Consider the following 27,458-nt stretch of genomic DNA (forward strand, 5'->3'; position numbering starts at 1 on the left):
ATGTAAAATCTTTGTGTTTTCACAATTTCTTTGAGGTGAAATTAGGGTTTTTGCAAGGAAAAAGGTAAAGGACAAAAAATAAAAGTTGAAAAATAATTTGTTTTTTTTTTTGGCAAATACATTTTTGTTCATAAATTTTAGGGAGAAATTCAAAAATAGCCGGATTTACAATTCGTTCAAAAATAGCTCAGTTTCAAAAGTAATCGAAATTTAGCCACTTTTCATGTAAAGATAAATCTGAGCGAAAACACGGTTCAAAACTTGAAAAATACGCCAGTATATTATACTAGAGTTCCAGCAAGTATAATTGTCCAGTATAATATGCTGGAGTTTGGAACACCGGTGCTCCAGTCTCCAGTATATTATACTGGAGTCAGCAAAGTATACCGGTCCAACATAATATGCTGGAGTTCATACACAGGTGCACCGAACTCCAGTATATTATGCTGGATCAGTCTCTGTTGCAGCAAAATAGTGGCTATTTTTCATTGACTTCGTAAACGCTGGCTATTTTTGAATGACCAGTCTGAAAACTGGCTATACCGTGCTATTTTTACTAAATTTTATCCATATTTCTCAAATTCCCAAAACCCAAATTTTTGGCCCAAAATATTACTATTACAGTTTTTTAAAAGGGATTTTTACATACCTATGCACTGTTGGAAACTTTATTACCCTCCTTACTCAAGTTTTACTATAATTACATATTATATACCCAATTACCGTTTATGTACATTTTAAGGGAATTAATGATAATAATTAGTGTATTAAAATCACTCTAACGTATCTTTCACTCTCCCACGTTTCTCTCTCCACATCCCACCCCCTCCCCACGTATCTTGCACTCACCCACGATTTTCTCTTCACAAAATTCAGAATCCCTCCATTAACGCCTATTTCCTCTCTTCTTCCATAAGCATTCTAAATTTTACCCTCTTCTCCAAAAATCACCTCCATTAAAATTTGTGCTTAGCTTGATTTTCAATGAAGACGAAAATAACTTCAAAGAACAGCCCTAGAAAAGGCAAAGGAGCAGATATTCCTACATTTGATTTGGGTGTTTTAGAGAATTCACCCAAAAAAATATTATTTGTTTGAATTGGGTATTGTTGCAAAGAATTGAGAATTTTCTATACGTCTCTCTCTATCTCTCAATCCCTAATTTCAGTAATGTAAAGCAAAGGAAAAGAGAGCAGCAATTCCACCATTGACAACCATTAAAAAGCTTTGAATTCGAATTTGGATTTTTTTAAAATTATTATTTGTTTGGATTGGGTGTTGTTGCAAACAATTGGGAATATAGTTTGGAGTTTATATCTCAATTTTGAGGGTGTTTTGGTGAAGATTAGACTTGATTTGGCTGAATTTTAGATTGAAACTCGAAGAAGAAGAAGAAGAAGAAGAAGAAGAAGAAGAAGAAGAAGAAGAAGAAGAAGACGACATGATATACATTATATTTACAAAATTATAGAAAAATTGTAGAAAAATTGTATCTGTTGTTTATATAATTTTTTTATTTAATTATTATATGAAAATTGAATAATATTGTATAAAAATTTAAGTTGTATGACATTATTGTTGTATATAACTGAGTAGAAATAATGTATGAAAATTGTAGATAAGTTGAAGATAAGTTGTATAATATATAAATAATTAGTTGTATGAAATTTATTTTTACTATGTATAAATCAGATACACAATATACAAAAGACATATTGTATAAATTTTGTATTTAAGTTGTACATTATTGTAGTTGCATTTAACTGGGTGAAAATAATGTGTGAAAGTTGTAGATAAGTTGTATAATATATAATTAGTTGTATGATATTTGTTTTTACTATGTATAAATCAGATACAAAATATACAAAAGACGTATTGTATAAAATTTATATAAAAATTGTATTTAAGTGATATGATAGTGTAGTTGTATATAATTGGGTAGAAATAATGTATGAAAATTATTTTGTAGAAATTGGAAAGGGGGAGCACCCCTTGTTTTGTAGTGTAGATTCTGCGGACAATTTGTAACTGTATAAATCTGAGCTGGTCAGGTTCTAACGAAAATAAACAATATTCCATGTAAATTTTTGTACGCTCACGTTAACTTGTGCTTAATATTTTTGCAGGTTCCCATATTGATAATTCAAAAATTTAAAAAAAGGAAGCTAAAAAGCGAAAGGCCAAAGCTGATAAAGCTCCACAAAGCATCAAATCTAAGGAGCTTTTTGAACAAACTTAAACTTAAGGCTAGGAAATATAGTTGGTCAAAATAAGGTGCATTGAAGAACATAATTTTTGTCGTGAAATAAAAGCAATTTAGTAAAACACGAATAAGAAATAAAAGCAATTTAGTAAAACATGAACAAGAAATAGAGATAGAGAGAAGGAAGAGATTTTCTTCTTCAATTGTGTGTATTTTCCTATCTATTACAAGGTCTTTATATAGGCATGAAAAGTGAAGAAAATATGTCATGAAATATGTCATTGAACATAGAAAATATGTCATTGAATATGTCATTAGCCATTTGAGAGAAAGATCATGGAGGAAGAGTAAACATCCACCATATTTTGATTTTTATCATAACACTCCTCCTTGAATGTCCATAAATAATGTGTCTCGTTAAAACCTTATTAGGAAAAAACCCTATGGGAAAAAAAATCCTAATGTAGGAAAAAGAGTACACATATTTAGAAATACCTCTTTTGGTTGCCTCGTTAAAAACCTTGGAAGGAAAACCCAATGAGACAAAACCTTGTAAGGGAAAAAGAGTACAACGCGTATTAACTCCCCCTGATGAGATCATCAGTTCACATCGTTGAGCCTTCGTATCCCAATCTTGTACACTAGTTTCTTGAAGGTTGATGCCGGTAGATATTTGGTGAACAAATCAGCCATATTATCACTTGAACGGATCCGTTGCACATTAATATCACCATTCTTTTGAAGATCATGTGTGAACGATAATTTAGGTGAAATGTGCTTTGTCCTAACTCCTTTATGAATCCTCCCTTTAATTGGGCAATGCATGTTGTATTTTCTTCATACAAAACTGTGGGTAGTTTATCACACTTCAAATCACATTTGTCTCGAATAAGATGTATAGTAGACCTCAACCATACACATTCTCGACTTGCTTCATGAATAGCAATTATCTCAGCATGATTAGAAGAAGTAGCCACGATTGATTGCTTAGTCGATCGCCAAGATATGACAGTGCCACACATGTAAACACATAACATGTTTGAGATCAAGCCTTGTGTGTGTCAGATAAATACTCCACATCGACATAACCAACAAGATCGGTATTGCAATCATTGCCATAAAATAAGCCCACATCGGTAATCCCCCTTAGATAACGTAATATGTGCTTGATTTTATTCCAATTTCTCCTTGAGCAGAGCTATATCTTATTAAGACATTAATTGAAAAAGTTATGGCATGCCTTGTAGTGTTAGCAAGATATATTAGCGCACCAATTGCATTAAGATATGGTACTTTAGGACCAAGAAGCTCTTCATTATTTTCATGAGGTCGGAGTGGATCTTTATTTATATCGAGTAATCTCACAACCATCGGGGTACTTAATGGATGTGCTTTATCCACATAGAAGCTCTTTAAAATCTTTTTAGTGTATGCTGATTGAAGGACAAAAATTCTATCTTTCATATATTCAATTTGTAGACCAAGACAAAATTTTGTCTTTCCAAGATCTTTCATTTCAAATTCTTTCTTTAAATAGTCTACTGCTTTAGGAAGCTCTCCGGGAGTTCTAATGATATTTGAATCATCAACATACATGGCGATTATAACAAATTCAAATCCATATCCTTTTATAAGGACACAAGTACAAATTGAATTATTCTTATACCCTTCTTTCAACAAGTACTCTCTCGGGCGATTATACCACATGCGCCCTGATTGTTTCAATCCGTATAAGGATTTTTGAAGCTTTATTTAATAAATTTCTTGGAAACCTTAATATGCTCCAAGACAATTTAAATCTTTCAATGATATCCACTATACGCATATCAAGTTTTTCATATATTGCCAGATTAAAACCTGAAGTGACTATATCCACTATAAGAGAACATGTCTCCATATAATCAATGTGAGGATATTTACTAATTTTCTTGTGCCACAAGTCGTCTTTATGTCTATCGACTTGAACCTTTCGCACAAGAACACATTTATACCTCAATTGACTTTATACTTTCAGGTGTTGGACTATCCGTCCGACTTCACATTTTTCAAGTGAAGTCAATTTCATTGCGTATTTTTTATTTGGCCAATCTTTTATCCGTCCAAATTTCATGATAGATTTGATCTCAAGATCCTCGTCAATATTAATCATATTGAGCGCTACATTATATTAACAATATTGTCGACAATCATTTTATGTCGGTTCCATTATTACCCAATAACGACATAACTTATTGAGATCTCTTTATTTCATTATTTTCAGGTACCTGAGCCTCTCCCATGAGGTCTTATGAAGTGTTATGTCGTGGTGCTCTTCTAGGGCACTTGCCTCCTTATTATGACCATTTTGAATATTTGCTCCTCTCCTTCTTCAAGGAGTTTTATCTTTGGAACCGATTGGTCTGTTACACTTCATACGTGCCATAGACTCTGTCCCTCATGGACTTTATTCTATTTGGAGCATTAGCAGCTGAAATATGACATTTAGCTTTGGGTCAGCAAATGCGTCTGGCAATAATTTGTAAATGAATTATCACTTGAACTTCAAGTTTATATTTTCTTGTGCGAGGATCTATATGTATTCATAATAATTCATTTCACGTATCACTTTCTCAGCTGCCCATTTTCTCCCCCTAATGTTGGAATCACCAACACATTTCCCAACCATCTTTGGGAACTCATCTTTGTGCATTTTGGTGGCATAATTAATTCATATAGCACATCCATATTTCTATATAGAAATTATTTGGTTCCTGACCCTGAACCGATTGTGATAGGGAGAAATTTTTATAACTTGGCTAGATGCGTACAAGTGTTGTTGTATATTAAATAATAAACCTCATACCAAATTTCATTTTTGGGAGTTTTGTTCTCATAATCAATGATTTAGCTATAATTGGAGGCATACAATTTCTGCTAAATCAACTTGGATTTAAACCAGTATTATCAAGATAAATCATCATAATTTATATTCTGGAACTGTGCTCTAATAATTTGAGCAAGCAATCTTGCAAAAGTCAAACTGCAAGTTGATAACAAATGCACATGTGACCATAGAATAGATGCATCTATTAAAAATCATATATTAGTAAACGGTCCACATGGCAGGTGACTGGGCCCATATATTTATCACCTTTTATTCGTTCCAAAAATCAAGGGATTCAATCCCAACCTTAACTGGTATATCATGAGAATAAGCAGCACAAGAGAATTCTTGAAGAATCTTCTATTCTTCAATATATGTCAATATAATTCTTAATTAATTTTTTCACATCATAATTGAATCGAGATGGTCAACCGGTCATGCCAATTAATATTTGTTTTAGTAAACCTCTAGTTTACTTGTGGCATATGATTCCATCATCATGCTTATATTTGTGTAGTTCAAATAGGAAGAAAATCGGGTAACCTTTTATATTTACCCGGTATAATTATAGAAATATGAAGATATTCAATCTTCATTTCATTTATAGTCTCAATTTGACAACCACCTTGACTTATACATTTGAAATTCAAAAAGTTTCTTTTGAGACTTTACAATATCAATGTCATGAATAATTTTATTCATCTGGGTAGTAACAAATTAGTTTTTTCGGAGCTCTTAACAACTTTTGTACTACAAGATCTTTTATCATACCATTCATATGGTAAATGTCTCCTTCACGAAGAAACTTATATCATAATAAATTGTCATGGTCAAAATTATCATAAGCAAAATTATTTCTTGCTTTAATTTTGCCTTTAATAATTTTTATAAGGTATGCCAAAATATTTTGGCGTATCACATGTACGAGACCAATGACATATTCATGTAACCACACAATAATATTTGTTCTCTTTATTTCATTCAAACCTCCCTCAAAGGTGAGTTGTGTGGTACTCATCCAATCATGCCTTGCATGTCTTGATTCATTACTTTTATCACATATTATCACATTCACCTTTAGGAATGAGTCTGCATTCTCAATGTTTATCACAAGTCACATTCTCTTCAAGGAATGGATCATAATCAGTGATGTGCTTCATACCAATTTGATGATAAACATTGTCTTCACATTTTGAAGGACTATTTTGAGAACCCTTGTTGTTCTCCTTTTATAATCATTGTGATGATTATTATTATTTGGAACGCTATCGTTCATTGTTCAACCACTTGTCTTCATTTAGACTTATTATGCACTGCTATCACATTTACTTCAAGAATGTAGCAAATCAAGTGGGACAATTTTCATGTCTTTTCATGAAAAATATATTATTTTTCTTTAGTCATCATTATATCATAAATATGGTACATTGGGACTCAAACCCAATATCTTACCAATATAAAGGCATGTTAGGTCATAATAAATTGGGACTCAAACCCAACTCTTATCATTATGGAGCATCAGGACTTGATCTCGATGTCTTACCCTCAATCAATGGCATAATAGGCTAAACAATATTGAGATTCATTCTCAAGACTTAATTTCAATCACATGCCAAGAAAGTTATACACAACTAATTTGCATCTTAGCAAATCAAATTTGCTTTGTTAAATAAATGTACAAATCTCAAATCAGCGTAAAGCTTTATTAATCATTTGTAGCATCTATATGAAATACAACCGTTTGTAGTCAGAATATTTCTTTTAAATTCTATTAGAGTTTAAAAGGATCATAAAATCATTGTCATAATATTTATTGAGTCTCTCTCAAAAATATTGTTGTTTTCGGAGTATACCCTACCTATTGGATTTGATTAAATGCCATGACTTTCCTTCACTCAATTCAACCAAGCAATTAGTGAATAAATTTATCAAAAGTACACCATATAGGTAACAATACATATATATAGTACTAATACATAAATTCAACATTTATATTACCTGAAAAGTGACATTATAGGTCACAACTTACCAGTTGTAGCTTGTGCATCATTCATATAAAATACTTTTAAAAATGGTAAGTCAGTAGCAAGCATCAAGTAGGTCATGGATACTCAAAAATACCTCTTCTAGTAGTCATACTAATCATTGTTTGCTTTCAAATGATACGACCATAAATTATGAAGTATACTTTCTCAATAGCTGGTTTGTTTTCCAAACTTCAAAGAAGTAATTAATCAACCTAGATAAAGATGTGAAGTATTTCTTGTTTTCTTCAAGATGATTTATGCTTTTAATCAGTATGACCAATTTTATTTTATTTTTTATTCCTTTTTTTTGGTGCTATATGCAAGTGTAAAAATCCAAAAGGAAAAAAAAATATTCATCCAAGTAAAAGAAAATTTTAAAGCGGCAAGACAGATTGAAGATAGTTAACACATAAATATGCATAGGACAATTTATATAAAATATCCTTGGTTACCATGACATGCATCATATCAACAATTAACTGCTACTATGATTTTCACATATAGAACTTCGAAAATTTTATTCCATTCATGTGATATAAAAGATGTAATATTAATATGTGCTTATGCAATACAGGTGTAGTACGAAGTTGTGTGCATATGAGATTTTAAAGGAATGACAAGTATAAGATAATCATACCTTCTTACATTTCATTACTTACCATATGTAGTTTCTCTTTACATTTAACCATGTGATGATATGTATAACTTCTAATTGTAATTTTTTCGGATGTAGGAAATTTTTTTGTAGGTATATATACAATTGGTTAGAGACTCGTGCTGATAACGTGTTATGAAATAAAAACAATTTAGTAAAACACGAACAAGAAATAAAAGCAATTTAGTAAAACATGAACAAGAAATAGAGATAGAGAGAAGGAAGAGATTTTCTTCTTCAATTGTGTGTATTTTCCTAACTATTACAAGGCCTTTATATAGGCATGAAAAGTGAAGAAAATATGTCATGGAATATGTCATTGAATATGTCATTAACCATTTGAGAGAAAGATCATGGAGGAAGAGTAGACATCCACCATATTTCAAATATTTATTTACTTTATCAAGGGACTAAACAGAAAGACGGGAAAGCACTAAAAAATATTTCTATCAATCTGGAGAGAAGAGGGGAGAGATGAGAGAAAAAAAGAAAAGAGTGTAACTAAATTCTTTGATTGAAGGTACAAATAATGGATTATGAGTTTTTTAAGGTGGATTGTATATATTTGGCGTAATGATTTCCTGGTCATTCAAACTTGTAAGGTTTTTGAAAGCCGATACATAAACTTTAGACTTTCCTATTTGAACACTCAAACTCGTGAAACCCTTAACTAATAAACACATTTGACCCTTGACCCTACGCGTGTGTATTACACATTCATAGATGTGTCCATCCAGTTAACAAATGACCAATAAGATTGTTACACGTCAAGGGCGCGAAAACAAACCCCATAGCTGTGCTGGAATAAATTTATTAATTTCTACATTTTCTTCTGTTTTCCTTATTTTCTTCTTCACCATAGCTGTGCTGGAATAAATTTCCCCACCCATCCACCATTTTCAATGGTGAAACTTGTGATCTGATCCATTAAAAGTGAGACTTCCCAATGTCGACAAAATCAAAATGGATAAACATCAAGAAGAAAGAAAAAATAATCACGGAAACCCAATGTCAAAATACAAGAAAAATCACTGCAACTTCAAGAAAAATTACTTTTCTCTTCTTCAAAATATTTGTTAGCCTTTTGTAAAATAAGAAACAATGGGTATGATTGGACCCCATGAGTGCAATGAAACCTGATGTCCTTTTTGCGCTTCTGTTTTGTTTTTCCGGCGAAAGTTACGCCCAAAATCACATTTGGATCTGATATATTTTGAGCTCGATTGTTGACAGTTTTATTCTCTCTGTTGAAATTAGAAGGAGCATACACAAGAAAAAAATGGTGAAGAATTTTTTTTTACTTCATTAATATAGTAGAACAGTGGAGAGGACAAAGGGTAAAGGAACAGTAAACGAAAAATTGGACGAACGAGAATGGAGAAAACGATGAAGGGAGAGAGGTAGGTTGAAAGTTTTTTTTCTTTTCTTTTTTGGTTTTCCTTGTAGTTTCTGTTTATTTTTTTGATTTTACAATCTTTTTAATAAATAGTAACAGATACACGCGCCATTTGAATGTGACTTGTACGCACTATGTCCACGTAAGATAAACTACCTCCACATAAGCATAGTCAATGGTCAAAGGTGTTTATTAGTTATAGGTTTTACAAGTTTGAGTGTTTAAATGGGAAAGACGAAAGTTTGTGTATCGGTTTTCAAAAGCCCTACAAGTCTAAGTGACCAGGAAGTCATTTCGCCTATATATTTTGTAACTAAAGTGTGTTTAGGTCGGGTAAATACCAAAATATGGTTTGTGATAATATAATGAATGTCATTGATGAATGTACTATTGGGTATTTGTGATAGTTTATAGAACTTGCGGGTATAAGTCATGTTTTATGTTTTTTTTTAAAAACATGAAATATGTTTTGAAAACTGATGTCCAAACATATTTTTCATCTTCAAACCAAACTTCACCCAAATCAGATTTTTCAAAACAAATTTGAGAATCTATAGCCAAACGCTAGCTAATACTATTGCAAATTCAAAGTAGCATTAATTTTGATTAAGTAAATGGGTTGACGCTCGTCTTGGAAATTTATTTGCTTTTAAAAACAGCAAAGTTAAGTACAACAACAACAAGGATAACCCATTGAAATCTCACTAATGGGGTCTGAGGAGGGTAGTGTATACGCACACCTTACCCCTACCCCGAGGTAGATAGGTTGTTTCCGAAAAAAGACAATATAGCATTACCATCAACATAAATTTGGAGGGCATTCACTTTTAAATTATGGTTTATTTAATTAGTTAAAACTGTAAAGTTAATGTTGGAGCAATACAAATTTTCCAATCTGAGACCCGGTCTTTGTCTTTCTAGGTGAATTAATGTTGAATATTCCAAATATATTGACACCCTTTATGAAATAAATTCCAAATATATTGACACCCTTTATCCTTGTTAAAGCAGAAAACACTGCTTAGGCAGATCTAAAGACTATCGATGTCCTTATTATGGAGCTTTATCCTAGCATTATTAAAGTAGAAAAACTGGCAGGGGCAGAGGCCAGATTAGATTCAAAATTGCTAAAATGTCACAGTTAAAAGTCGAAATGCAGATTAATTTTTTTGGATAATTGTGGTGTCGCGACCAAATTGGTCAATGGCGGATCTAAAGATGTCAAATTGCAGGATATTTCAAGAATCCAGGAACTATGAGCCACTGCGATTGGTCAACTTGGCAGTAGTCCAGGAAGTATTGGGACTTTCGAATGATGTGCAGCACATTTTCTTTTTGGATATGTTGGTGATAAGGAAGCAAAAGAGCTTATCTCTATGACCATATTGTTGCATTTGTCAAGATTGATATGAACTAGTGTGAACATTTGAAGCCTCTTTTTTGAAAGAAATTGGTAGATGCATTTTTCATGCATTTACATTGCATGTTCATACTTAATGTGATGTCATGCATGACATTATTAGGGCAATTTTCCTTCTATAAATAGCAAGGGTTTCGTTCATTTGTAAACATCTCTCACTTGCCTTCTTATCTCCTAAGACATTTGAATCTTCTTTCTCTCTTGTAGTATTTAACTTGTATTTTTGGAATGAAATAAAATTTGAGTTGATTGTGTCTTAGGACTAGGCAAAAATCAAATTTTGGCGAACCTCGTTAATTTTCGGTGTTCTTTTTATTATTGTCTCATTTACTATTTATTAGCTACCTTTAGATATAGTAGTTGTGATTTAATCACTCTCTATATATTCGGCTTCCGCAACAATTGGTATCAAAGCCAAGGTTCTATCTTAGTATGCTCTGTGGTTGCAGCATAGTCTCAACTTCCGCATCATAAAAGAATTATCTTGGTGTTCTGTACTGTCAACAAATAAATAGTATCTGTAGCAAAAATAGAAGATAATAAAAATGAAGAATCTACATCAAGTGTCAATAATATGTCATCATTGGCATCTTCGCTTATGACAAGAATTGTGTCAAATGCGAAATTTGCAGTAGAGATTTTTAACGGGTCAGAACACTTTGGGGTGTGGCAAGGCGAGCTAGATCTTGCCATTGAAGAAAGGAAACCAGATGTTATTGGAGAAGAAATTGAAAAATTATCAACCGTGTTGCTTGCGGTACCATTCAATCCTACCTTGCTAGAGAGCAGAAATATACATAAAGGAAATTTCTGCAAGTAAATTATGGAAAGCATTGGAGGATAAATTTTTGAAGAAAAACAATCAAAATAAATTGTACATGAAAAAAAGATTGTTTCGCTTCACCTATATTCCTGGTACCACAATGAATGAACATATTACCAGTTTCAATAAGTTGGTCACAGATTTGCAAAATATGGATGCAACTTTTGATGATGGTGACTTGGCCTTGATGTTGTTGGGATCAGTTCCTGATGAGTACGAGCACCTTGAAACTACTCTACTCCATAGAAATGATAAAGTTTCTCTCAGAGAAGTTTGTTCGGCTTTGTACAGCTATGGACAAAGAAAGGGAGAAAAACAGAAGGGCGGAGAAGGAGAAGCACTGATTGTGAGGGGTCGTCGTCAAAATCAAACGAGGACAAAGAAGGGAAGATACAAGTCAAGATCTAGACCCAGCAAAGATGAATGTGCTTTTTATCGAGAAAAGGGGCACTGGAAGAAAGACTGTCTGAAGTTGAAGAATAAAGCCAAAGATAACAATGGAAAGGCTATTATGGATTCAAATGTAGCTGATTGTGATGATTTGGACTTCTCATTAGTTACAACAGAGTCCTCAACATCATCAGACATATGGTTGATGGACTCCGCTTGTAACTATAATATGTTTCCCAATAGGGAGTGATTCGTGAATTTTCAAGAAGGAGAATATGGAGTCGTCCACACAGCGGATAACAATCCTCTTACCTCATATTACATTGGTTCAATACAATTAAGGAACCATGATGGAATGATCAGAATATTAACAAATGTTCGATATGTACCGGGTTTGAAGAAGAATCTCATTTTTGTGGGAGCCCTAGAATCAAAAGGGTTCAAAATCATTACAAAAAATGGAGTGATGAGAATATGCTCCGGTGCACTAGTGGTAATGAAAGCCAATCGGAAGAATAATAACATGTACCACTATCACGGTAATACAGTTATTGGGACAATGACAGTGACATCCAGTGACGACAAAGAGTCAGAGGCAACCAGGCTATGGCACATACGCTTGGGACATGCTGGAGGAAAATCCTTAAAAACTCTATCAGATCAAGGATTGTTAAAAAAGGAGTAAAGACTTGCAACTTGGAGTTTTGCGAGCATTATGTCAAAGGGAAACAGACAAGGGTTAAATTTGTTACAACGATCCATAATACTAAAGGCATTTTGGATTGTATACACTTTGATGTTTGGGGTCCTTCCAAAACACCTTCATTGGGTGAGAGTACTATTTTATAACCTTTGTTGATGATTTTTTTCCCGAGGAGTGCCGGTGTATACAATGAAGATGAAAGATGAAGTGTTGGGAATTTTTCTCAAATGGAAGACGATGGTGGAGAATCAAACAGGTAGGAGGATCAAGTGTATTCGCACAGACAATAGAGGTGAATACAAAAATGATCATTTCAATAAGGTCTGTGAAAATGATGGCATCGTCCGACACTTCACTGTTAGACATACACCACAACAGAATGGAGTGGCAGAACGTATGAACCGGACCTTGCTGGAGAAGGTACGGTGTATGTTGTCCAATGCTGGCTTGGGCAAAATTTTTTGAGCTGAGGCAATAACATATGCATGCCACCTCATTAATCGTCTACCATCTGCCCCTATTGGAGGCAAGACACCATTTGAAAAATGGCATGGAAAACCTGCTGAAGATTATAATTTTTTGCATATATTTGGCTCAATTGCATACTATAATGTGAAAGAGTCAAAATTGGATCCGAGAGCAAAGAAAACTATGTTTATGGGGATTACTTCTGGAGTTAAAGGATACCGCTTATTGTATCCAGAGGCGAGAAAAATTAAATTCAGCAGAGATGTTACCTTTGATGAATCTGCCATAACAGATAAGGTGACAGTTGAAGATGTCAAACAAACTGATGGTGCTTCAAAGCAGGTGGAGTTTGAGGGAAAATTATTTTTTCCAACATAGGGAGAAAACGAGGAAACAACAGAAGATTTTCCTCTGGAAGTAGAGCCAGTAGAGGGGTATATTCCAACTCAGGAATCTCAACAATAACTTGAATCAATAGCAACCAGCAAGCCAAAAAGAACAATAACGAACCCTGTTCGACTCAAAGAGATGGTGGCTTGTGCAACCTCAATTGTAGCTGATGATGTTCCTACCACTTATAAAGACGCACTCCAAAGTTTAGAAGAAGATAAGTGGAGGATTGCTATGAATGAAGAAATGCAGTCCTTTCATCATAATCACACATGGAAATTGGTCAATCTCCCGAAGGGAAAGAAAGCAATTGAGTGCAAATGGGTATTTGCAAAGAAAGAAGGATTTCCTAACCAAGAAGATGTTCACTACAAAGCGAGATTGGTGGCCAACGGATATGCTCAAAAGGAGGGAATTGATTAGAATGAGGTGTTTTCTCCAGCCGTGAAACACTCATCCATTAGAGTTTCGTTGGCTTTGGTAGCACAGTTGAATTTGGAACTAGTTCAGTTAGATGTAAAAACTGCATTTTTACATGGAGACTTGGAAGAGGAAATCTATATGACTCAGCCAGAAGGATTCAAAGTTGTTGGAAAGGAAAATATGATGTGCAAACTTGAAAAATCGTTGTACGGATTGAAACAATCTTCTAGACAATGGTACAAACGATTTGACAAGTTTATGTTGCGACAGAAGTACAGAAGAAGCAAATACGATCATTGTGTATTTGCGCAAGCTTGAAGATGGATTCTTCATATATCTTCTCCTATGCGTTGATGATATATTGATAGCTTCCAAAAGTCAAGAAGAAATTGAGAAGTTGAAGATTCAACTAAGAAAGGAGTTTGAGATGAAGGATTTGGGTGAGGCGAAGAAAATTCTTGGCATGGAGATAAAAAGAGATATACATTCAAAGAAACTCTATCTATCTCAGAAAAAATACTTGAAGAGAGTAATCGATTGATTTGGCATGAATGATAACACGAAGTCGGTTAGCACTCCACTTGCTCCTCACTTTAAGCTTAGTGCTACTATGTCGCCAAAGAATGAAGCTGAACAAGAATATATGTCAAGAGTGCCATATGCAAATGCCATTGGTAGCTTGATGTATGCAATGGTTTGCACAAGACCTGATATTTCACATGCTATCGGAGTTGTAAGCAGGTATATGCATGATCCAGGAAAGGAGCATTGGCAAGCTGTGAAATGGATTCTACGGTATATTCATAATACTGTAGATGTTGGATTGATTTTTGAGCAGGAAGATAGTCAGTGTCTGGTTGGATATTGTGACTCGGATTGTGCGGGTGATCTGGACAAACGAAGATCAACTACTGATTATGTGTTTACTTTTGCAAAAGGCACCAGTTAGTTGGAAGTCTACTTTGCAGTCAACAGTTGCTTTGTCTACAACAGAGACAGAGTACATGGCTATTACAGAGGCTGTAAAAGAGGCAATTTGGCTTCAAGGGTTGCTTAGAGAGCTTGGTATTGGTCAAGAAAACATCACACTATTTTGTGATAGTCAGAGTGCTATCCAATTAGCAAAGAACCAAGTTTATCATGCAAGGACGAAGCACATTGATGTTCGATATCCCTTTGTAGGAGATATTATAGAAGAAGGTGGAGTCATGGTGCAAAAAATTCGGACTACAGACAACCCTGCCGATATGCTAACAAAAGTAGTGACTGCGATCAAGTTTCAACATTGTTTGAACTTGATCAATATTGTTGAACTTTAAAGATTGAAGTTGAAGACACAATCAAAATTTATCAGTAAGAGAAAATTGAAAATGTGGAATCTTGCCAATGTGGAGATTTGTTGAATTTGTCAAGATTGATGTGAACTAGTGTGAACATTTGAAGCCTCTTTTTTGGAAGAAATTGGTAGATGCTTGTTTCATGCATTTACATTGCATGTTCATACTTAATGTGATGCCATGCATGACATTATTAGGGCAATTTTCCTTCTATAAATAGCAAGGGCTTCGTTCATTTGTCTCTCACTTGCCTTCTTATCTCCTAACGCATTTGAATCTTTTTTCTCTCTTGTAGTATTTCACTGGTATTTTTGGAGTGAAATAAAATTTGAGTTGATTGTCTCCTTTTATTAGCTACCTTTAGATATAGTAGTTGTGATTTAATCTTGCCTAAAAAAAAAATTGTGATTTAATCACTCTCTATATATTCGGCTTCCGCAACACATACGTTTGATTGATTTTGAGAAACCAACTATGAGGGACATTACTCATTAGGTTCAACAGGAAAAGAACATATTCTGGGACCAGGAAAACCAACTATGAGGGACATATTGGCTTCTCAGTAAGCTGCACACAACAATAGATCCAGTGAGACTCCCAATTTGAAAGAGAAGCTTCCACTGCTTATCAGGGAGAAAGATATTATAAAATCCAATAGTGCATGTCCAATATTCGTAAGACTATGTACACGTTAAAGAAGTCAATATGAATTGACTACTAACTACCAAACAATAATTAAAAGCATTAGTTGATAATGAATTCTGGTTGGTGTCAAACCAGTGATACAGTCTTCAGCTGTGTTCTTGGAAGAACAAATCCAGCCCTCCTCTCCTCAAATGAATACTCAATCTCTTCAGGAATCTCCTCAACAGGCTTGGAATAATTGTAAGGAACAACAACATTATGAGCCGGGGTTATAGCTGTCTGCATAGGTGCAGACATAGTTGATGGAGTAGAAGGCACAGGAATTGGTGGCATTGCTATAGGAGTTCTGTTCTCTTCTTCTGTGGTATAAAGTGTCTTAACTGGAGTAGAAAATGGGATATGGCTACTAGGAAGCGTCGTCTTAGTTGCCATTTCATTATGCTTTCTATTCATATCTTCCAACATGTTAGTTGCATTGGACTTGGATGAATCAGTGGAAGAAATGGGTGAAAAAGGTTTCCGTGTCATAGTTTTCTCTATTTCACAACCATTTATGGACTGCTTTTTTGAAGGAAGTCCAGCAAGATCCAAAGTTTTTCTCCCTACACAAAGAAAGTGTAACATATTAGATTGAGAAATATACATCTCACAAAAAGAACATATATCAGGACAGTCCAAGAACGTCATACTTTACTCGGGTTATCTAGGAGATTAGAAATGTAAGAAGATTGATTACCTCCTGATAAAGCTGTCAATCCATCATTGATGGAATGATTAAATTGATCTTTTTGATGAAAGAGATCAGATTTCTTTGCTTGATGTGTGTTTGGAGTAACCTTGGTCGAATGAAGCAGTTCAGGCTTCGGAGTTTGGAGCATTGTTCCTCCAACAGAAAGCCTTCTATTGGTTGCACCACTGCAGGACATTCTACGACCCTTTTTTGCACTTTGGTTCTTCATAGGACTGGGCTTTGAGCCATAGATAGCCTCATGTTCTGCCATTAACTGTCCTTGAAGTTTCTTCTGGTCCTGAGATAAGATAATATTTGGTGGAGGTTTTATTAATGACTCTTAATGATTAAGCAGACATTTAGGATCAACAAAAAGCCAATTGAGAGTTCGTACTCGTTCTCTTTTACGTTCTTGCTCCTTTTCTTGCCGTAAGATGTTATACTCTTCAAGCATAGCGAGAAGACGGATCTAGCAGGAAATAAATCAAAAACTTGAGGAACATTGCTCAAGTCTCTGCAACTTATACCAGAAAGCTAACTTAATTTAGAAGGCAAAAGTGGAGAGTACATACCCCGTCATACATGAATTCTACTCCTCTCTCATTTTCCCATGCTTTTGTTTTTGATGCCAAAGCATCGACCATTGCTGTTCAACAACATTAGAAGTTCAGAGGTCATTATCAGGAAGTAATTCTCAAGTCTGAAATTTCATCACCAGATCTATGATAGAGAACATAAGAAGTTTAGATAGAAATGATGCTCCCCAAACAATAGGGAATACACAAACAGTCAAGAAGTAACTTACACCTGGAAGCTTATCAATAACAGTAAGTTAAGGCATAACAATTCTAACTTTATCTTTTCTAAACACGAAATATCATCACTGGATCATCTATGAGAAAATAGCAACTTCAGATTAAAATGAGGTAGAGAACATAAGAAGTTCAGATAGAAATGATGCTCCCCAAACAATAGGGAATACACAAACAGTCAAGAAGTAACTTACACCTGGAAGCTTATCAATAACAGTAAGTTAAGGGATAACAATTCTAACTTTATCTTTTCTAAACACGAAATATCATCACTGGATCATCTATGAGAAAATAGCAACTTCAGATTAAAATGAGGCTCTTGAAACAAAAGGGATTGCAGACAATCAAGAAGTAACTTATACCTGGAAGCTTATTGACCAAAGCACGAGCTTTCTCAGCACGCTTTAGAGTAAGGTGGGCACCTCGTCCAGCATTGTAGCGATTGTCATCCTAGGCAGGAATTAAAGGAGATGGTTAAGTAATAATGCATACACTTATACATGTCATTGCAAGTCAAAAGCGAACTAACCCTGTTATACTCTTCAAGCCAACACTCCTCCTCGCATGCAGCTATCCATTTCTCCACTTTCTCTAATATTTCTTTTCTGCTGAAAGCTTCCTCTTTAACTTGAGCTATTTGGAGCTCAATTTGCTCAAGGATAGAAGCAGCATCAACAGCTCCTTTTAAAGAGAAAGAAAAAGGCAAAGGATCTTTACATCAATCACATAAAAAGGCCATAGGTGTTAGACTAGGTCTTCTTTCTTGACCACAGGATAAATACCAGATTCAATAGCTTCAATAGCTACATCCATCGCATTATCTGAATCAGCAACCAAGTGAGTTCTTCTGCAGAACTCTTCTAGCTCAGACCTCTTCTTTAAAACAAGCTCTTTCATTTTGCTTGCTTTCAACTCTTCCAAGCGGGACACTTCTCCCTCAACCTTGATAGTAAAATATCAAGTTTAGTTCACTCTCAGTAGGCAAAGGAATGGTTTCGCCGTGGATGAGGACAAATAAATCATCTAATTCGACAGTTACTATAACTTACATAATTAATGAATTCCACCGACAGTATATTTGGCTCTGTTATCTCATGTTCTGAGGCAGCTATCTTACAAGTAACATTTTGAAACGTCTGTTGCTCTTCAATTGGTGTGTCCATCAAATTCCATAGTTCCAGCATGGAAGATGCAAGATCTTGTAGCTGCAACAATCAGAAGGTCAACAACGTCTACATACTGAAGAAAAAAACAGTAACTTCAAAACAATTTAATCATCTGCTTACCCTTTGCATCCTTTGCAACTTAACCTCTCGTAGTCTTCCTATTGCAGCAGCTAAATGTTGGATGGTATCATTACTTATATTCTTTGTTCCTTCAGATTCCCCTAGACTTGGATGAACCTCATTGACAGTATGCTTGAAATCCATACCAAGAACCAGGCATAGTGAGTTCAAAGCACTTAGGTGGTCCAAAACCTGTTTTAAGCGTTCACTCTGCCGCAAAAAGGATAATAAAAATCAGTCAAGATAATAAGTTCTTACTTTCATTTGGGGGTTGTGGGGATTTTGAACAGCTGATTAGGGTGCTGCAGAATATTGACCTTCTCTTTTTGAAGTGCCTGTAGCTCTGCATGTAATTCTTCTAGCTTTCTTAATGATAAATCACTTTCATCTACTACCACACTAGTAGTACAACCAGTGGGCACAAAAATTTCATCCCTAATCTTCTGTATCTGCTCTATAACTTCAATGAATTGATTCTTTCTATCAGATTTCCTCTTGCGCATCTCGTCCAATTCTGGAAGAATGGTTCTAAGTTCTGCCTTCAGACCACCTAAGTTCTGATCAGACTGAACACAAGATTCATTGTAAAAATCCATTAATGATCTTGTGAAACTAAATTAACATGTAAATCTAGTTCTAAGTCAACATGAACAGGATACACAATTACAACTATTGTCTAAAATTATCATCTTCTGACCTGCCTAATATGCACCGGTCTCTCGCCCATTGCGGAACAGATAGTTGCAAGCTCTGCTTCGGAATCAGCAATTGCCTGCCTTAATTGAGCTCTACTCTTGTTTGCTTGGTCCACTTTTCTTCTATATACTTCTAGACATTCTCGTTCGAGCTCATACAACAATTTGTCTCTTTCAGTATCAGGTTCCCCAACTTCATCCCATATTATCTATAAAGAGAGGAGAAAAAGGACAAATGTTAGAACTTTAAGATTTACATCAAGAAAGGATGATGTTGTGGCAAATTCATGATAAGTACCTGCAGTTCATATAACAGTGATCCACATGTAGTTTCCATTTGCTGAATTGTATCACTTTGAGTAGCTGGCATCTTATAAATAATGGATCTGTAACAGTCTAACAGAGATTAAATCTTTATTAGATCAGTGTAGCATAAAAACAAACACCACGAGAGCAATTTCACTGAAAAGCAACAGTAACAATTTAACACAAACACCGATGTCAGTAATTGAAGTAAATCTTAATAATCCTTATTACTGCTCGATAACCAATTCTCTGCTAGAGAACTTCAAAATAATTAACCAGGATAAATCCCTTTAATAAACCCTAAATCTATATGCTAAAACCAACATAAAGAAAGATATTAACCAGTTCAATTAATAAATCCCTTTGAAATACCAATCTAATATATACAACTAAAGCTACAGCTACGCCTCAATATCCCTGAGGGAAACATTTATAAAAAGAAAAAAAAGAAAAAAAAAAGAAGAAAAAAACATGCTTTAGGCGTCGATTTACGTACTTTCCCTATAAATTAATTGGAGAAAGAGAAAAGTTGTTGGAAATTCATGGTAGATGAAGGAACCTACCTCAAACAAACAGTGGCGTTGCGATTTGGAATCGAAAGATGAAAAGCTGACTAAAGGATGTTGAATTTTTTTTGATTCAAATCAAATGTAGCTAAGAGAGAGAATGGGAAAAGTAGCCGTTAAAATATGAAAAATTCGACCGTTGAAGATAAGCGGATCTATGGTATAATAATGTGTCATATTCTGCAAAAGGTTCAGTAACGTTCGACCGTTAGTTCAGTTTCGTCCCTAGATTTTCCGACGTTTCAATTTAATAGTCCTCAATCTGGCGAAAAAGGATATTCAGTCCTCAAATTTGAGTTTTATAGTTACACTGTGGCAAGTGAAATTAGTCCACGCATGCTAATTTGTGCCAAAGAAGGGTAAATTATAAAAGTAAACAGGGTATTAAAAACGTGAAGGATAGGGTATTACTGATTTTAGGATATGAAGATTGAGGGGATCGCCAAATGCTAGGGAGGACGAAAATTTAAGAAAACTAGGATTAATTATCATTGGTTGAATTATTTATTCGCTTTTCTAATGGTTATTCTCTCTAGTTGTTTATGGTACTTTTCATTTGTCCTTGGTATGAAAATAACATATTCGAATAACGATTATAACAACGCTACATTGAGTTTTTTAATGAAATAAATTTTGAATTGATTAGAGCAATTCAAAGACCAAATTGTACGTCCCATTTGTAAAATGTACTAGTGTCTTATACAAGGACTAGAAAAAAAGCCATCATGTGCTTGGTATCAAGGGGGGAAAAGGACAAGAAAAGAATAATGAGAAAAAGTTGGGATTTCTCTTACGTTATTTGGTTAAGAATTCAAATGAGCGGAAGGAGGGAGGAAACGAATTTACAAAGGAAAATTTTGGTGAAGTATGTGAAAGATGTAAGTGTATTTCTCTTCATAATACAAAAGATAGATTACACCCAAAATATATACACAAAGAAAGACACATAAGTCAAGAGCGTATTCCTAAGATCACGCCTCTTTACCTACAATCTTTGACTATATCAGACATATAATCTAACATACAATCTAATGTTGAAATACTCTGACAGGATCTTTAACACTCCCCCTCAAGCTGGAGCATACATGTCATATGTTCCAAACTTGCTGCAAATGTATTCAATACGAGCTCCTCTAAGGGACTTAGTAAGAACATCTGCCAATTGGTCATTTGAACAGACAAAGCTAGTGACAATGCATCCAGACTCGATCTTTTGCCTAATAAATGACAATCCACCTCTATATGTTTCGTTCTTTCATGAAAAACTGGGTTAGAGGCGATATGAAGGGCAACTTGATTGTCACATATAAGCTTCATCTGTTTGAACTCAACACATTTGAACTCTTGGAGGAGCTGTTTCAACCAAATAAGCTTGCAAGTACCAAGGGCCATAGCTCGATATTTTGCCTCTGCACTAGATCTGGCAACAACATCTTGCTTTTTACTTTTTCAAGAGATTAGATTTCCTCCAATCATGACACAGTACCCAAAAGTAGAGCGTTTATCTAATGGAGAACCTACCCAATCAACATCAGAATATCCAATAATATCAGTGTGACCTTTGTCTTCATATAACAGTCCTTGCCCTGGAGCTCTTTTGATATATCTTAGGATGCGAATAACTGCGTCCCAATGATCTTTACATGGAGCTTGGAGGTATTGACTAACCACACTTACCGCAAATGAAATATCTGGTCGCGTGATAGTGAAATAATTTAGTTTACCAACCAGTCTTCGATATTTGCCAGGATCTTCAAGTGGCTCCCCCTGTCCAGGGACGAGTTTTACGTTTGGATCCATAGGAGTGTCAACAGGTTTGCAGTTTAACATACATGTCTCATTTAGTATGTCTAAAGCATATTTTCTTTGTGAGATAGCAATGCCTGTCTTAGATTGTGCTACCTCGATTCCCAAGAAATACTTTAGTTCCCCAAGTCCTTGGTTTGAAAATGACTGAACATATGTTGTTTTAGCTGAGATATTCCTTCATGATCATTTCCAGTTATGACAATGCCATCAACATAAACGACCAAATAAATGTTCTTTTCTGGACCATTACGTCGATAGACAACAAAGTGATCTGCCTCACTTCTAGACATCCCAAATATTTGGATAATAGAGCTAAATCTGCCAACCATGCTCTCGGAGATTGCTTGAGTCCATACAATGAAAGTTTTAGACGACATACTAAGTCTGACCCCCCCTGAGCAACGAACCCAGGAGGTTGCTCCATATAAACTTCCTCAGCAAGCTCGCCATATAAGAAAGCATTCTTAATATCTAGTTGATGAAGTGGACAATGATGTATTGTTGCTAAGTAGATAAGCAATCGGACAGATGCAATCTTGGCAACTAGAGAAAATGTGTCACCATAGGCAAGGCCATAAATTTGGGTATATCCTTTGGCAACAAGGTGAGCTTTTAGCCGTTCAACTGTTCCATCTGAACCTCCTTTACTGTGTATATCCATCGATATCCAACAGTATATTTTCCCTCCGGTAACTGGACCAATTCCCAAGTGTTATCGATTTCTAGAGCAGTCATTTCTTCAATCATAGCACCTCTCCACCTTGGATGTTCTAATGCTTCGTCAACAGTTTTTGGTATAGGCACATTAGACAATGTAGATACAAAGTTATAATATAAAGGGGATAGTCGATGATAACTTAAACAGTTATATCTTACTGGTCTTTGAGTAATGCGTATACCTTTGTGTATGGCAATTGGTGGAGTTACTGCATCTGATGAAGGCATGACTGGAGCAGGTGACGAAGGGGTAAGAGATGAGTCATCAGGAGCTACTAACGTGTATAGATCAGGAGTAGTTTTATCATTAATAAGAGCAGGAAGACGAGTACGACGAGAGTATACTTGAAGGGGAGGAGGAACGACTTCACGGTTGTTTGGAAGACTGATATGTGGCACAGGAAGTATAGGTACTGGCAATACTTGAGGAATCAAATTTCTGCTTGTAGTGTTTAGGGGAAAATAAGGAGATGTCTCAAAAAAGGTTACATCTAGAGTAGTAAAATATTTATTTGTTTTTGGATTGTAGCACTTGTAACCTTTCTTGTAATGAGAGTATCCTAGAAAGACACACTTAATTGATTTTGGTTGGAGTTTGTCATTTTCAGGATTGTGATCATGAACAAAGCAAGTACATCCAAACACTCTCAAAGGTAGATGATAAGGATTTTGACCCGGAAAGAGAATGGAGTGAGGACTTTGATGTTGCAACACAGTCGAGGGCATTCTATAATTAGATAACAAGCAGTGAGAATAGCATTCCCCCAAAAACGAAGAGGAACATGATGGTGTATAAGTAAGGTACGTGTTGTTTCAATGAGATGCCGATTTTTACGTTCGGCGACTCCATTTTGTTGAGGAGTGTATGCACAAGAAGTTTGATGAGTGATTCCTTGAGACGACATAAAATTATCAAAGGGAGATGATAAGTACTCCTTGGTATTGTCACTACGTAATACCTTTACTGAAACACCAAATTGATTATTTATCTCCGCACAATTTTTTTGAAAAATAGCAAATAATTTAGAATAAGTTTTCATTAAAAATACCCATGTGCAATGAGAAAAGTCATCAATAAAGGTAACAAAATATTGAAACCTCAAATTTGAAACAACACGACTAGGACCCCATATATCTGAGTGAACAATGTCAAACATAGAAATGGCCCTATTATTGACTCTTTTAGGAAATGAAATGCGAGTATGTTTCCCAAGTTGACAAGATTCACATTCAATAGACGATAATGTGGAAAGACTAGGAATTAACTTCTGAAGCTTTGCAAGACTCGGGTGACCTAATCGGTTGTGGAGAAGATCAGCTGAGGCAGCGGAAGTGAAGGCAACATGAGGTTGTGATTTGGACAAGTAATATAGTCCCTGTGACTCATATCTTGTTCCAATCGTCTTCCCCATACTCCGGTCCTACACAACAACTGAGTTAGCAAAAAAAGTGACAGAACAATTGAGATTTTTGGTTAATTTGCTAATGGAAACCAAATTGAATGGGCATTCAGGAGCAAATAAAACTGAGTTTAAAGAAATAGAGGGAAGAGGCTGCACTTTCCCTACTCCTTTTACTTCAGTTTGTGAGCCATTAACAAGAGTTACTGTAGAGAATATTGAGGAATGAGTAAAGTTTGAGAAAAGATTCTGATTACCAGAGATATGGTCAGATGCACCAGAATCCAATATCCATGGACTAATGGGTGAAGACCTGGTCAAACAAGTAAAGGAATTACCAGTTTGTGATATGTCTGATGAGACTCAATGTTGTTTAGCCTCTTGATACTGCAAATAATCACTAAAATCTGCTACAGACAAAGTAATAGAATTGGCTTGTTGACCATCTATATCTTCACGAGTTTGAACTACATGAGCAGTACTGTGATTTTTAGGACGTGTTGGTCGACCATGCAGTTTCCAACAAGTTTGTCGAGTATGGCCGGGCTTGTTGCAATAGTTGCAGTAAGGTCTAGAGCTTTTACCTTTCTCCCGATAGACACTTTGTCCCCGTGGATCTTCATTTTGCACAGCTAACACAGATGTCTCAGCTTTATTAGTATCAATTGTTTCTGAATAGATACATAATAACCGAGCAGATACGTCTAAAAGGGAAGGAACTATGGGACTCGACAAGATTTGATCCCTTACAGAGCTTAGATCAGATCTAGGACCTTTCAATGCCAAAACCATAAAGAACTTATCTTTTTGGTGCTCTTGCGTAGTGATATTTGCAGAAAGTGGCATAAGGAATCAAATTGATCCTTCAGAGTATCTATTTGTCCTAAATAACTCGCCATATCTTGATTATCCTACTATAGTTGGACTAGATCCGAGACAAATTTATATATACATTGTACGTCATTCGTATACAAAGCCTTAACTTTAGTCCAAACCTTATAACAAGTTTTACAAGACTGGAATAGTTTGAGTAATTTAGGATCCAAAGAATTCCATAAAAGATTACACAATTGTACATCAATTCGAGTCTACTTAGTTCTTTCACCAATATTAATATCGCTAGCACTTTTGACTAAGTGATCTTCATATCCCTGTCTCATAAACCACATCTCAACCTAAGAAGACCATGGTGTGTAATTATCACTACCTTGTAATCTAACAGTTGTAATAGAGGAAGGATTTGAAATTGAAGTAAAAAATGGTTTAATATCATCTGTTGGTGAAGAATCACTTACCATTTTGAAATTTTAGTTTCAGAAAGGTAAGTGGGTAAATAACGTGGGACAAAGAACCAAAGCAAGAGCACTGTATAAGAAAATGAAAAATTCAAGATTTTGTGGAAAATAAGGCTTGTCAGAAAAATACCCACCACCTATAAGGAAAAACAGTAGAGTGGGACTTGCAACAAAAAAAAACTTTAGCCAGGGAAAAGCTTATCAGAAGCTAAAACTTTCTTACCCCTCACGTGACCCACCAAACCAAGACTCACCAGAGCACTCTCAAGATTTTTACTTTTCTCTTTCAACCCCAATTTTAATTCCCTTTCCCAACAACAATTTGAAAGTTGACTATAATGACTATGAAAAATGGATGAAAAGGGTGGTGGTTATAGATCTAGAGAATGGGGGCCTACCTACTAGGTGATTTGACTCAAAAGGTAAAAAGATCCAAGAACTTCGTTGGAGAAAGGCAAAAATATTCCGAGAAGGATGACTAATTTCACTAGAACACTTTTTTGGTTACTGGAGCCGGAAAAAGTGATCGACACTCGCGGACCTGGAATGAAAACTGGATGGCCGGAAAAGCCGAGTGAATAGCGGCTGCCGAAAAAAGCTACCGGAGTAGTCACCGGAAAAAGGCTACTTAATGGTAGCTCTGATACAATGTGAAAGATGTAAGTGTATTTCTCTTCATAATACAAAAGATAGATTACACCCAAAATATATACACAAATGAAGATACATAAGTCAAGAGCGTATCCCTAAGATCACGCCTCTTTACCTACAATCTTTGACTATATCAGACATATAATCTAATATACAATCTAATGTTGAAATACCCGATAAGATCTTTAATAAAGTCCCTATGAGAAATGATTTCTACTTTTAAGTTTTTCTCTCTTAATTTTCTCATATGGATCCAAAATAAGAATTTTCCTCTCTCGACTTCATTTGTATATTTCTTTAGCCAAACCAACTAAGTAAATAAAGAACAAATTTCTTAACTTTCTTTTCATTTCCTTCGATCAAATTGACAAATTTGGTATTCCATGTACCATTTATGTTTGCAATTATCTCCCTATCGACCTTTATTTCAATTTGAGCACTATTATATTAATAATCTGATAAAAATAATAACTAACATATAACACAAATTTAAATTTTATCTATATGAAAAACATATTTATATTATCGATGCATTTACCTCTATATTCTGTTGATACCCAATTTTTCCCTATATATTTTTTATATACTCAAAACACTTTCAAAATAGCATATGTGTGCATATATGAGCACCCCAATTTTTTTTGGCATTTTTAATAATTTTTAAGACCAATTTATGGCCTATTGTGCACTATAAAATCCATTAATTATTCCCAAAACTTACCATTTTGGTGAATAATTGATTTCAATCTCACATTTACGGCAAAATATAATTTACATGATTTTTGCATAATTTTACAAGTCCATTTAGTATTTTTAAACTAAAATTGCACGAAATTGCAATTTTAGCCTACTTCTAGATTTAATAGCAATTTTTTTACAAAATCAATCCTAATATTTTTAAATTAATACCTACATATTGTTTATCAACCCAGTATTTTTAATTTAATTTTTAACAGCTTTTACTATTTTTATAAATTCAAAAGAGTAAAATGGCTATTTCAATTTTAGCCTCTTTTTGATTTCAATTACAGCCTAATTCTAACCCCCCAATTCCCAACCCAATTTTATTTCTACCCGATCCAGACCCAATTAAACGAACCCGCCCGGATCCCATTTTAAAATCGTGGCCGTTGATTGTTTTAATCAACGACCCCCATTTGCCCTTTCCTTTTTTAACCTAACGACCCCCCCAATCCCCTCTCATTCACTCACTCGTCTCTATCTCTCTATTTCTCACTCTCTCTGGAACCTTCCACCTCCTCGCCTCTCCGATGAGCTCCCTTCACCTTCTCCGGCCATTTTCTGACCTAAATCCATGGTGGTTTCACCACCCACCAGTCTCCTAAGGCTCCGCGCACTTGATTACTGAAGTTCCATGGCCTTGGCCACGAAGAATCGAACTTGGACCTTTGTCCATTCAAGTTCTCCGTCCATCTCCGGCCATCTCC

General features: G+C 35.0%; 1 protein-coding gene across 2 annotated transcripts; it reads right to left on the minus strand.

The window, feature by feature from the left end:
• Positions 1 to 15,699: 15,699 nt before the first annotated feature.
• On the minus strand, positions 15,700 to 20,266 carry LOC104213796 (65-kDa microtubule-associated protein 3-like). 2 transcript variants are annotated; one of them, XM_009763343.2, is made up of 13 exons: positions 20,136 to 20,266; positions 19,565 to 19,652; positions 19,269 to 19,475; positions 18,889 to 19,137; positions 18,572 to 18,781; positions 18,335 to 18,490; positions 18,068 to 18,227; positions 17,815 to 17,966; positions 17,648 to 17,735; positions 17,046 to 17,119; positions 16,868 to 16,942; positions 16,480 to 16,771; positions 15,700 to 16,345 (listed from the first exon to the last, which is right to left on the minus strand). In XM_009763343.2, exons 2-13 carry the CDS (start codon positions 19,634 to 19,636, stop codon positions 15,870 to 15,872), a joined length of 2,211 nt encoding a protein of 736 aa, XP_009761645.1. In that variant the 5' UTR covers positions 19,637 to 19,652; positions 20,136 to 20,266; the 3' UTR covers positions 15,700 to 15,869. The 2 variants fall into 2 exon arrangements, with proteins under 2 accessions (XP_009761645.1, XP_009761644.1); XM_009763342.2 differs by having other exon boundaries at positions 19,565 to 19,662.
• Positions 20,267 to 27,458: the final 7,192 nt, after the last annotated feature.

This window comes from Nicotiana sylvestris, chromosome 3, assembly GCF_000393655.2.
Source record: "Nicotiana sylvestris chromosome 3, ASM39365v2, whole genome shotgun sequence".
NCBI classification, from domain to species: Eukaryota; Viridiplantae; Streptophyta; class Magnoliopsida; order Solanales; family Solanaceae; genus Nicotiana; species Nicotiana sylvestris.

Coding starts and splice junctions, on each gene's coding strand:
- LOC104213796 (XM_009763343.2), bottom strand. CDS start 19,636: ATGCCAGCTACTCAAAGTGATACAATTCAGCAAATGGAAACTACATGT. Junction 19,138..19,268: donor GACCGGTGCATATTAGGCAG/GTCAGAAGATGA, acceptor TCTTGTGTTCAG/TCTGATCAGAACTTAGGTGG. Junction 18,782..18,888: donor AGGCACTTCAAAAAGAGAAG/GTCAATATTCTG, acceptor TTTTTGCGGCAG/AGTGAACGCTTAAAACAGGT.